General features: G+C 39.8%; 1 protein-coding gene across 3 annotated transcripts in view; it reads right to left on the bottom strand.

The window, feature by feature from the left end:
• Nucleotides 1-251: 251 nt before the first annotated feature.
• hth (Meis homeobox homothorax) overlaps nt 252-12879 on the bottom strand; it is a 565080-nt gene continuing 552452 nt past the window's right edge. For 2 of the 3 annotated variants that reach the window (XM_012281928.2, XM_012281931.2), the window contains 2 exons: nt 6567-6735; nt 252-6234 (listed from right to left, as the gene is read on the bottom strand). In XM_012281928.2, the coding sequence (XP_012137318.1) occupies nt 6569-6735 (167 nt within the window). In that variant the 3' untranslated portion in view covers nt 252-6234; nt 6567-6568. The remainder of the gene's footprint in view (nt 6235-6566; nt 6736-12879) is intronic. The other variant, XM_076536623.1, reaches the window with a different exon arrangement.

Raw genomic sequence — 12879 nt, 5'->3', positions numbered from 1 at the left:
CAAAGGCTATCATGCTCCGCAACTACGTTTCCATAAATATAAAAGAAATTCGGTAATTCCAGGCGCTGAAAACTCTCGGACGGGATAGAAGGATGTGGATGAAGTTCGCCGGTGATAAAACGCGACGCGTGCGATGCTCCCAAGTAAAATAATGACGAAAATGAAAGGGAAAAATGTGAGCAGCATCATAGTCGCGCATTCGCGGTTTGTCACGAGCGATCGTCAAATAAAACACTGGACACAAGAGGACGTACACAAGATGTAGCATTTAATGCTCACGTTTCAAAAAAACACTATACAATGGACACTCTCTAAACATAGACCACCTTTGACATCGTCCTTCCTTTCATCGTCATCACGTAGCGATCCGTGAGTGTTTTGAACACAATCGATCCGGGCCAATTTCACGCGAACGATCGACTCTGTTCCCTCGTGCTCGAGACGCCTGATCGTCGTCTCTGCCTCTTGGGGACGCGTGTGCGCGCGTGTTCCTTAATAGCGAACACGCGCGTGCACGTTGATCCCTCGTTTAATACTAAATATTTTACATCGACAGGTATCGGGTCTCTCGCGGTTCTTTCTATTCGTCTCGAGGCGAGAATTATTGTATATCACGTGATCAGAAGGAATCGACGCGCTCCCTCGCGAGGGTGGAAGGGGTTGCGACCCCCCCGGTGTGGACCGCGTCTCCGCGTCGCGACGTCGCGTAACAACGATCGAAGAGCGGTGCGATTCATAAACACAGAACACAGTTCGATTCGATTCGTTTTTTTTTATTTTTAATTTATTTGCCGTTCCTCTTCATTTTCTTTTTTTATTTTTTTTTTTTACTTAAGGGTGTCAATAGGTCGTCAATACGCAAACAGTTGAAAAAATCTGATTCCATACCGATATAATAAATTTTTAGCTTACTATACACATCATCGTCGTCACCAGCAATAATCGTAATCATCATCATATACCAGCATCATCGTTATCGTGGTTATCAGCATCACCATCGGCATTATCGTAATCGTTTCACCGATCATCGTAATGACGCCGGTTCGCGATCTTCAGGCGAACGTTTCCGACCCTCTACATCCACCTACGTCATTACGATCATCGTCGCCATAGCGAACCGGTCTGCTATCGTTCTTTCGTGATTACACATTAATTATTACTTTCCCGCTCTCTGTCACTCGCTCGAATTGCCATTCTTTCGCCACCTTTCACCCCTTCACCCAGTTACACCCGTTCTCACTCACCCGCAGACCTCATTCACTCCGTTGCCCTATAGCCGCTCATAAAATCTTTGTTTGAAGTTTTCTTTACCCTCTAACATGATTATTACTTAGATACCTTACTGTTACTTCGTATACATTTTTAAGGCGATGATTCAATCGGGTGAACTCATTTAGAAAAACGAACAGCCAATAAACGTCGTCCGTTCGCCGCCGTCCTTGTATCCCTTCCGCAACCGTCGGTACAATTTCTCGCCTATACAACATCCGCACCCCTTTGTATAGGCTCCTCTCGTTAATCGTTCGTGCGATCCTGCTTCCTTTCGTTGTCGCGATACATTTCCGTGAAAATATCGATTCCACGTCTCGCAGAATAAAAATCCGATTTTAAGGGCGACAACGAATTTCCGATTGGCCGGACCGTCGATCCTCGATATGGAAAAATAATTTAGTCGTCGATTCAGCGAGATTCGTTTGATTGGTCTGCAAGATCACGGACGACGGTCCAGTTTTTTAACCCTCCGTTGCACTGGGTTGCAAGCATAAAATGGACTTAGGGATTCAGGATGAAATCTCAGAATTTACGAGAATTTAGTTAAATTTGAAATGACTTGTAGAATTTGAAGAACTTGAATTTGGAAGCTTGGGATTTGTGGTAGGAAATGAAGTTTGATTCGGAAGATGATTGGAAGTGTATAAACATACTACCACGTCAATATCATATCCACATTTTTCCTCTAAATAAGTTTACAATACAAAAACGAATATTTATTGTTACTTCCTAAGTGTTATCTCCAAAGATCGAATATATTGACAAAATTGCAAGAGTCATGCAATGAAGGATTAATAGCAGTTGTCAGACGAAACGTTGCTGGAAAATTCAGGTTGAGATTCCTCGTGTAAATCCGAAGACGATTCGACGAGTCGGCGACCAACGGGCCGTACATCAACAAAATTAAACAATATATCGTTCAACAAATAGAATTCGTAAAAACGCGTCGTCCCGTTGGCGCTCGTCGCCGACGACGTCGAACCGGCTCCATGTTTCCACCTTCATGATTGTCTCGTACTTGATAATCGATTATGAGTTACGATTGTTCCGGCGAGCGGCGCGAAATCGTCTCTAGTTATGCGCCGGCATCGACGTTCTCCGATAAAAAACCTTTCTGGTTCCGGTAAGCGATAAAAAGGTCTGGGTCCCCGTAGAAAGCTTTTCCACTAAAAACGGTTCGGTTCTGCAAACTCGATTGCGTTAAAAGCGTTAAAAAATGTGTTGCCGTTGCCGTTGGACGATTTGCGCGCGCCCGTACGACGTAATATTACGTCTGTTCGTATACAGCGTGTATCCAGGTAACCGGGTCGTCGAGGAATCTCAATGACGGGTTCGAGCGACGTTTCTGTTTCGTTGGAATTTTGAATTTCGCGGGCAGGATCGCACGATCGATTGCCGCGCTTGCGCGAAGAGCAGGCGATTGCTCGTCGATCGACCGATCGAATCGGCCGCGACGCATCTCGACGAGTCTCGACGAATTTCTCCAATTAACCAGAACCTACAACTGACTTTTCTCGCACCTGAGTCTTTCGGTATACGTGGGTTATCATTTTTTTTTTCGTTTCAGTATACTAGTACGCCATGACACCGTGTTCAGAAATATCGATCGCTGTTTTTCGATGTCTCGGTTGGATTTTCTGTGAACAATCTAAAGGATTGCGTTCGACAAACGACGATCGATTTTTCGGAGATTGCACGGCACACGACAAGAGCGGTGTGTTTACATTAAAATTTTTATACAAGATTTACGTGTATGCGGGCGTATTGAAAATATCGATAAAATTTGTCTCGTATGCGTTTCTCGTTCGCTCCTTTCGCTGACTGTCTCACGGGCTTCACTATTCTTTCGATCATCCCCGTTCGTCGATCGAAACGCGAATCGATCGCGGTTCGATCGGCGGAAACCGATTGGCGCGATTTCGAATCCGCCATTCGAGTCGGGGACGCCGTGTCTACGAATTCGCTCACATATAATCGACGTTTAATTTAATTAAATTTCAACCCTTGCTTCCTTGCTGTCTCTTTCTCTCTCTCCCTCGCATTCTCTGGATTCCGCTCTCGATAAACACGCTCTGTGAAGTTGTCGTTGTAAAAGGCTACACGAAGATTCGTTCTCTTTCATCAGATTTTCTTATGTACTTTTAAAATTTATAAAATAAATTGTTCATAGAATGACTGACAAGTTTTAATTATTTTTCGAATTTACTGTTTTCACTTTGTCAAGAAAGTATTTATTACAATATTTTATTACAATTATAATATATATCACATATTATAATAATTTTTTATGTTTGCAACTAATTTCATCAGCTTTAAAAATTGTCTGAGTTCAATAATTTCAATAACGTATTTTACAATTATAATTATAATATATATTATAATTGTAATCATAATATAATATTATAACAAAATAATTTTATTGTGTAGTTGACGAAAATATTTAATTTTGTTAAGGGTGAAAAATATAATAATTATAAATACCCATTAGGCTGACAATTAAATTTATAGCTCATCAATTTTAGTTACCTAATCTACATTTTTTAGGGGAGAGATTTGAACCTAATCTATAAATCAGTTTCTCAGAATGAAGAACAATTAAACAATCGATAGTTTCGTAAAATCCTTCGAAATTGGTAAAATTTTCTCTCGTTTCAGGTTTATATTTGCAACTCAAGAAAAACGTTCCTGCAATCGATTTTGCACTTCAAACAAAATTTCACCGAATTCTTTTTAAAGATTTTCATACAAAAATATTCTTGAAAAGTATAAATATAAGTATCCTTGAAGACTATCAAATTGAAAATTAAATCTATAAAAAAAGATTTGTTTGTCTAAATGAAAGAGAAAAATTGTAGCCGACAAAAATCAACGAACTCGAAATCGTATTTGAGTAAAAAGGGTATGAAACTCGACTCGATTGCCACCCTCAAAATTTTCAAACTTCTCGAAATAACAACCTCATAATTAAATCGCAGTTCGAAGGGAACCAATAATTTGCACCCTTACGTTTCATTTTTTACCTTCATCCTAATTTCACCTTTCTGGTCCACGGTTCCTGCTAAGACGTGAAAACGGGAAAAGGGATGAAACAAGAGAAACACGAGAAATGTATAAATTTCTTCGCGTAGCCCTTTAGATCGAGAGAACCTCTCACCCTCCCATCTCGCGCTCAATTAACTATTTATACGCAATATATTATATCGATAAACTGTGTAGATCGTGTACTCGTTCGGCTGTTTAGGTTCTTTTAATTAATCCTTACAGTGCGGGGAGACGGGGCTGGGTTCCATGACGCTCATTTCACGCGTTTCCGTGTACGTGTATACATGTGTTCGTGTGTGACAATGTGAAGTCGGATCAGGTGGGGGATGGGGGGTGGGGGGTTGGGATCTGACCGCGTCACCGAATCGTGGACGATGAAGAACTGTCTGATCCTCTCGCAGGTATCTATATTTTTGTATTTATATATTTATATATTTATATTTATATTTATATTTATATTTATATATATATATATATATATACCTTTTTTCATATATATATCCCTCACCACTGTCGTTCGCGTATACTATCTTCTTTCTTGCACTCGCACGCAACCACGCATCCTCGAGCCCGTTTTATCCGCTCTCGCCTGATTTTATTTTTCTTACGATGCTCCGTACGCACACCGAATACGGCACAACAACCACCCACCCACTCGCGCACACGCACACGAACGTACACACACACGTGTGAATAATTATCGTCCCAAAGGTCCAATTAAAATTCGCTCGCTTGTATATATATATTACAACCGGAGGGGTAGGGGGTTGGGGGCACATGTTACTTCAGTTATGTATATATTTATAATATATAATTACTTCTTCCTTTAATTAGTAAATTCATTTATAATTAATAATAACTGTACAAATTTCAATGTCACCTATATATATATGCAAGTGAACGGGATCGACGCTCGAGTCCGGCACACGCGTCGATCACCGTTCTTGTGTCCTAAAACATTTTCCATATTTTCTTTCGTTTGTTCCGTTAACTCGCCCCATTTCTCGTCCGTCGTCGTACGCCTCGTACTGCACTTTCTTTTTGTTAAAAACCGATTTTCCATCGTGTCACTTCGTCTTGAAACGCCACCCGTCGCGTTCGCGAAAATTTTCTTCGCCCTATTTATATTTATTTATATACCCCGTATATGATTCATACACGATGGATGCGTCTCTGTCTGTCTGCGTGTATATAATATATACATACATACTCGATCGTTCCGAATCCTGTGTCTCACGTGTTCGAACGTCGGCGGCCATTTTCGTGGACATCCCTTATCTATAAAAAAAAAAGAAAAAACGGAACCGTGCGAGCACCGGGTTCGCCCTAATATTCATCTTTTATCTCTGTTCCTCCTCTTTAATGTACACATGCCCGCTACGAATTGCCTATTATATATCACTCTCAAGCTTTTATACCCCGTACCACCCTCTCTGTCTTCCTCTAGGATCGTTAATTATCATTTAGCTCGATCGCGATCGTATTAAAATTTAACATTTAAATTCCTCGATCACTACAATATTACACCGCGACATTTGTACACAGAACAATCACATGAATTTTCCTCCTCGCGGCCCCGCGCCGCGCACTTCCTTTCTTCTTTTACCCTCTCGTCGGTTTCTCGCGCTCCACCTTCGTCGGTCCTTCCACCACCGGCACTACCGGTCGACGAACAAACGCGTCCTCTCTTCGACCCTCGAACCTCGAGGTCTCTTCTCTGGACCGACGTCCAGATTTCTCGCGCTCCTGACTCGACCAGCTCGACGCGCGGGAAAACATTTCCTCTTCGGCGTCGTTACCGGAAGCGACGAATCCTCGTTGCTCCCGAGTGCACAGCTCGATCTACGCCAACGGAGCACGTTGCTACGTTTCCCGTTCCGCAAGAACCGTCATTCCATCTACCTTCGCTCGTGACTACTGCTGCAACATCAAACAAGACCACATATTAACGATATTGGAATATTTAGGTATTGGATACTTAGATATTACAATATTTAGATATTAAATATTTTGATATTAAATATTTAGATATTACAATATTTAGATATTAACTAGATTTAGCTGACTTTCGGCATACAGAATATTTTTGGATATTAACTAGATTTAGTTGACTTTTAGCACACAGAATATTTGCGGTATGAATTATTTTCTGGTATGTGAGTTTTCTAGCACGGTACTTGTAGAGAAAAAAGTTTCAGCGACGCAAGAGTTAGCCAATTTATGGATCAAGCTCAACAGAGTTTCCCACGTACCTTTATAAGTGATGTCCGTAGTACTCTGGCGGGTAATGGTACTGATTGTGGAAGGTAGGATCACCTGGCGGCCGGTGCATCATGCTCGCCGCCTGTCCGTCCATCATGTAGCCCATCGTCGCATCCGGACTGTACGCCCCGCTTGGACCTGCGGACAATGGCGGGAACACTACACGTTACTATGGTTAGATCACTGTTCCATAATTGGCGGGCGTGTAATGGAAAAGCTCGCTAGTTCCCTTACAAATATTCTTGATCCCCTTTTGGAACACAAGGATTCTAGGAATCTAGCGAGCTGTGTATCTGATTTATTGGTCGATGTCATATGTGATTCGGGACGTATTTTATATTTGAAATTTTATTTATTAAAATTGGCATATGTTGACTAAAACAGCAAATCAGAGACTGTACTTTATGTACTTTTAATTATTACGCGTACATGTTGGAAGGTAGTACATGTTGACTGGCATGTGGTAGTCATATGTGAACATATGTGAACCGTGCTACAAATTCAGTTATATTAGTTACTTAAATTAAATTCAGTTGAATTATTATTTATAGGAAGAAAATATTTAATGGTTCTTAAATTGAAAGACATCGCTGTTCTTAATCTGTATTAATACATGTATTGTATGATTAATACATATGTTAATGTCTGGTTACATATGTTAACATCAGGCGTGACTGTAACCTACATATTTAACTGTGGCTGTCAACAAGTACTGTGAATGAAAAGAATTCGATAATTTTCTCTTGAGAAATTTGTCCAAAAAGAAGTGTCTTTTACTACAAAATATTTCATGCCTTGTATTTTAAAATTTCAACAAATTTCATTATATGACATCGACCAGTGACGCGATCATGTCACCCTGAAATATTCTCAACATCCTCAAACGTACTCAATTCGGTTGATGCGTCAAAACTTGGGAACCGGAAATAAATGTGCACTATATAGTTATTTTTGCAATCGAAATCGAAGAGATTGAATCTTGTTCGGCGTCGACGCGACGACAGCTCCTCTCTCTTTCGGTACGCGGTAATGGAGGCCGGAATCCACGGGAGGCTCCCCTAGTTTTAATGTCGGTATCTTAATGTATATTGCCGCGATAAATCAAGGCCACTGATTGCGTCCTACCCTCCGGCACCAATAGGCCGGGAACGAGACGAGAAAAGGGGGAGAGAGAGAGAGAGGAGTCATCGAAATCTCGAACTCGAAGCCCCGGCCATTGTCGAGTCGACTCTCTTCTAAGCCTTTCTTATGCTAAATCTGACCGGACTTATCTGTCGTGGAACGATATTGCGACCGAGGCTCGTTTATTGCCTGTCGAATGGCGGCTCGTTTCGCGGAGGTTCTGTTGCGTCAGGTCTTGCTTCTTGGTTAAACGAGTCCCTGTTTCGCACGAATGTGAGTAATTGTTCCGTGCGCTGATAAATTGGATGGCGCACGAGTTGCAGGAGATTATGGTACTGTGGTACTGGGTCGCTCTGATGCAATTTCGAATGATCGAAATTATCGTTTCAACTGTTCTGAGCTGCAGAAATTGTAGAATTCGAAATTATCTTCTTTCGATTAAAATATCTTTTACTATTTTAAACATCGACATATCAAATATCGACATATATTTACAATCTGAGATTGTTTTTAATTTATAATCAGATAGAGTAAATGTATTCAAGGATATTAAAAAATCAAGATACCTGTTTCTCTAGAAAATACCATTTTTCATAGTACTATTTCATCCCCTAATTTTGTCATGAAAATACATCAGCCTTGTACGAGTATTTACTTCATTTTGTAATACAGAAGTATCGGTAACTCGTTTGCGATTCACGTATTCGATGAATGTTTTATCAGTCATTAAGAAGGGTCTTCGCAGACGTTTCTGTCCCCTTTCTGTACAAATAGCGGCAACTTCCTGGCCATGACAGCGACGCGTTTCAAACAAACTTGCCGAATCGTAAATCACAATTATTGCGAACGTTCTTTGCCATCCACTCTGTACTCTCGTTTCCTTGAACGCGTGTTTTTCCACCGTGAATTCCACGCTCCGCCGGATTTTTTCACCACCCACTGCGGGGATGGAACTCGAGGAATTACTGACCGACGTGGAGAGGCACGCAAGTAATTTTCAGACGACTTTCTTACGGTCCCTGCATGATATCGAACTGCTTTTGTTACGTTTTGGCAAAAATTTTTATATTAACGGAGATGAATTCTTGTGTGAGGAAGTTAGGAAGGATGTTAACAATGTGACAGATTAATTCGTGTTAATTTTCACATATGTTATACGTGTGTCAGTATGTGTTTATTCACACGTGATCTTTATTCATATATGTCACTTAACTGAACAAACTTTATTCGCATATGTCACTTAACTGTACAAACTTTTTATGATTTCTTATAATTGAATTTAAAAAAAAATATTTTATATAATTGACATGTTAATTATGTATAAATGAAATGAGAATAAATTTCAAAATTATAAAGTGTAGCAAAGATCGTAACTTTTAAGAAAGCAATTTTTCATTCAAGAAGAGAATTAAAAGTTTGAAAAAGGAAGTGCAATCTCGACATAATTTGCATGCATAAAGGTAGGCTGCAAATGGCATTAAAGACTCCTTTGTTCACGACTGCGTCTTATACGCAGCCTATTCCTTAATTTCCCATATTGTAGCCGATCCTGGTCATCCTGCGACGTCCCGCTGCGTTATAGCGTGGTTTAATCACGCTACAAGCGCGCAACCCTCGTTAGCGGAATATCGTGGTGGCTATAACGCGAGGTTACATTCCTCGGAGCTCTGTAAGACCGCGAGAAAACGCTCGACTCCTCTCGCGGGATCCAACGTTTTTATTGGATTCGAGATAATCGTCCAGGCAGCCGTGATTGGTGGAAAACGGTTCTGCTGATCCTTTTCGCTTGCAGGAAAAGGAATAATAGCGCTTCCAACATGGGTACCTTCTCCTTTCTTTCCTATCGACGAGTTCCGTTTTTCTTCCTTTTTCTTACTCCGAGGTTAAATGTGCTTCGTAAGGAGATTCGAGGTGTAAGGAATTGTTCGACTCGAATGCTTGGAGAAGGATACTGTTTCGAACTGTGATGGGCAAACGCAAAAAATTGTGGAAGATAATGTGCTTGATATGTGATGGATGTCAGGCAAATTATGCATTTGGTGATTCAGGAAATTGGAAATGTGGTACTTTGGAAACTTTCAAATGTGGAAATTTGGTAATTTAGAAATTTTCATATGTAGAAATTTTCATGTGTAGAAATTTTCATATGTAGAAATTTTCATATGTAGAAATTTGCATATGTAGAAATTTTCATATGTAGAAATTTTCATATATAAAAATTTTCATATGCAGAAATTTTCATATGCAGAAATTTGCATATGTAGAAATTTGCATATGTAGAAATTTTCATATGTAGAAATTTTCATATGTAAAAATTTTCATATGTAGAAATTTTCATATGTAGAAATTTTCATATGTAGAAATTTGCATATGTAGAAATTTTCATATGTAGAAATTTGCATATGTAGAAATTTTCATATGTAGAAATTTTCATATGTAGAAATTTGCATATGTAGAAATTTTCATATGTAGAAATTTGCATATGTAGAAATTTTCATATGTAGAAATTTGCATATGTAGAAATTTTCATATGTAAAAATTTTCATATGTAGAAATTTGCATATGTAGAAATTTTCATATGTAGAAATTTGCATATGTAGAAATTTTCATATGTAGAAATTTGCATATGTAGAAATTTTCATATGTAAAAATTTTCATATGTAGAAATTTTCATATGTAGAAATTTTCATATGTAGAAATTTGCATATGTAGAAATTTTCATATGAAAAAATTTTCATATGTAGAAATTTTCATATGTAGAAATTTTCATATGTAGAAATTTGCATATGTAGAAATTTTCATATGTAGAAATTTGCATATGTAGAAATTTTCATATGTAGAAATTTTCATATGTAGAAATTTGCATATGTAGAAATTTGCATATGTAGAAATTTTCATACGTAGAAATTTTCATATGTAGAAATTTTCATATGTAGAAATTTGGTAATGTACCTAACTCAAAAACTCGAAGCCATCGCTACAGCGACCGCGAACAATTAACTGTACACAGCGGTCATCTCCCCACCCCGCAATCGACAAGAACAAAAGAATCGATGGTATCTTCGGATCGTCCGATTCTTATCGTCGGACGATTCGCCATGGGCAAGAAAGTCCACAGCTCGACCACGAGCCTCCCTCCACCCTCTCATCGCGCTTTAATAAACGAAGACGAACCATCGAGAGATATGATCGCCGCCTTAATGGCACTTCTTACGGCGCCTTTGAGTCTCGTGAAGATAGCACTTCAGAGTCGTACAGGGAGTTCGTTAGCCGCTTCCTCCATCACGATCTTACTTCTCGACCTTTCTAAGGGTGACCAGTATGGTTCTCTAACGAGTACTCCCAACAAAAGTCGATGTAACATAATGAAATTCAACTGTGCTCGAATCCACGAAACTAATTATTTGCGAATCTCTGTAGACCGTTTATGACCCTGCAAGTAGGTATGTTGTTTATTATTTGTTGCGATAGGGGATGGTTAATTGCAAACGTAGCAAAGTATAGCGCGTAGGGGAATAATTTAGTAGGTATCATTTTGAGAGAAGGTACGAAGTGCCTAAAGGGGTGTCAATATTTCGTTTCCTCTGTTGCCTCGCGATTCATGGAATTGAATAATGATCAAATTAACGGCGATTACAAATTGGTCGGCTACGTAATAAATAGCCGGCGAATTGATTAATAAGAGCGCGTTAAACTGTGCATCATTATAATCGACGATAAATTATGCGATCCGGCGTGGACGCAGAAACGACTGGCGGAATTTATGAGACGATTCTCCAGGTACGTATCGGGCACAGAAAAAAGAAATTTTTTCATTGTATCGTTATTTCAACGATTAAAATCACTTTCATCTCTTCGAACATGCTCTCGAAAATTTAGTTGGATAATTTGATGTTGACTTTTACTTTTATTACTCTAATTGTGTTTGCAAATGCGTTGGCCATTTTTATTAGTTCATGCGCTGGCCGTTAGTGTCGCATGTTAGAATACGATAGATAAAATATGTAGGTTATGTATTAATATGTGAGCAATATTTAATATAATTATATGAAATATAAATATAGTAATATGAATAATATGAAGTTATAATATTGTAATATTGTACACATGTAATATTTATTTGGTATGACATGAATAATTCATTTAACACAGCATATGAGTACATGAACGTACAAAGTAAAAGAAGATTCTCGCGTTTAACAAAAATGCTTCACTGTAAATAATCAGTTCCTCAAATATAAAAATTTTGAAAAAAAAATTTTCGAAACGAAATGAAGTGAAATAAAGTAGAAGTGAACAAAGTCGAAGGGAGTACAGGAAAGTTTACAACGGGTAAACAAAAGTTTGTGCGGAACATCTGTACATCGTCGTTAATATAACGCAATAATTCCCCTCTATCCGCAACTTTCCAGCCGCATCCTCGATTACCTTTAATCAGCGTGCTCGAGCAAGCCGCAAAACACGGAAAGACACCTTCGAGCAACCACTAAAGCGTATCTATTATACCGACGAAGATAATCCCCTCGGAAACGAGGTAAAACTTCGAAATCCGTTTTGCGAGAGGGGCGGGCGGTGGTCTCTTTCGGTCCCGCGTGTTACGCCAGCCCGCCAACACGGGAACAACATTAGTAACTTATGGTTGCGGCCTAACCGGATGCCTGGCTGCGTTTCAGACGTAGATCCAGAGGTACGGAAGCGTGGTTAAGGTCGAGCACACAGAGCTAGGCGTAACCTAGACGAACGTGGAATCCTTAGAGATGGGGGCGGTGGTTGGAGGAAAGGCGGCCAGCCAAGCTTCTGAACTTAGTTGGCGGCGACATCGTGAGTTTCTGCCGGAGTTCCAGAGGAGTTCCAGAGGAGTTCCCTTGTCGCTGGTCGGGCATAACACGAGCCAACGCGTTGCCGAGTTTGCCGGGGGGCTTTCAACGGTGGAACGGTGTGAAAACCGCGGCAGTAACCGGCGAGAAGGACCGTGAGAGCACCGTGATAAATATGAGCAGTCTAAGTAACAAGCATCTGTTCTCGGAGAGTTCGCAGCGTGGCCGAGTCTAGTAACGAACTTCCGGTAAGATTTAAAGGAGACGGCAAGTTCGACCCGTATCCAACTATGGACCGGTTGCAATTGACGACTTAATTAGTGACCGGAATCAGGTGCAAACTCACATAAATTTCTACTTTATT

The sequence above is a fragment of the Megachile rotundata genome, chromosome 10 (assembly GCF_050947335.1).
Source record: "Megachile rotundata isolate GNS110a chromosome 10, iyMegRotu1, whole genome shotgun sequence".
Classification (NCBI taxonomy): domain Eukaryota; kingdom Metazoa; phylum Arthropoda; class Insecta; order Hymenoptera; family Megachilidae; genus Megachile; species Megachile rotundata.
The sequence above is the reverse complement of the archived record's forward strand: the minus strand, read 5'-3'. Positions and strand labels throughout refer to the sequence as shown.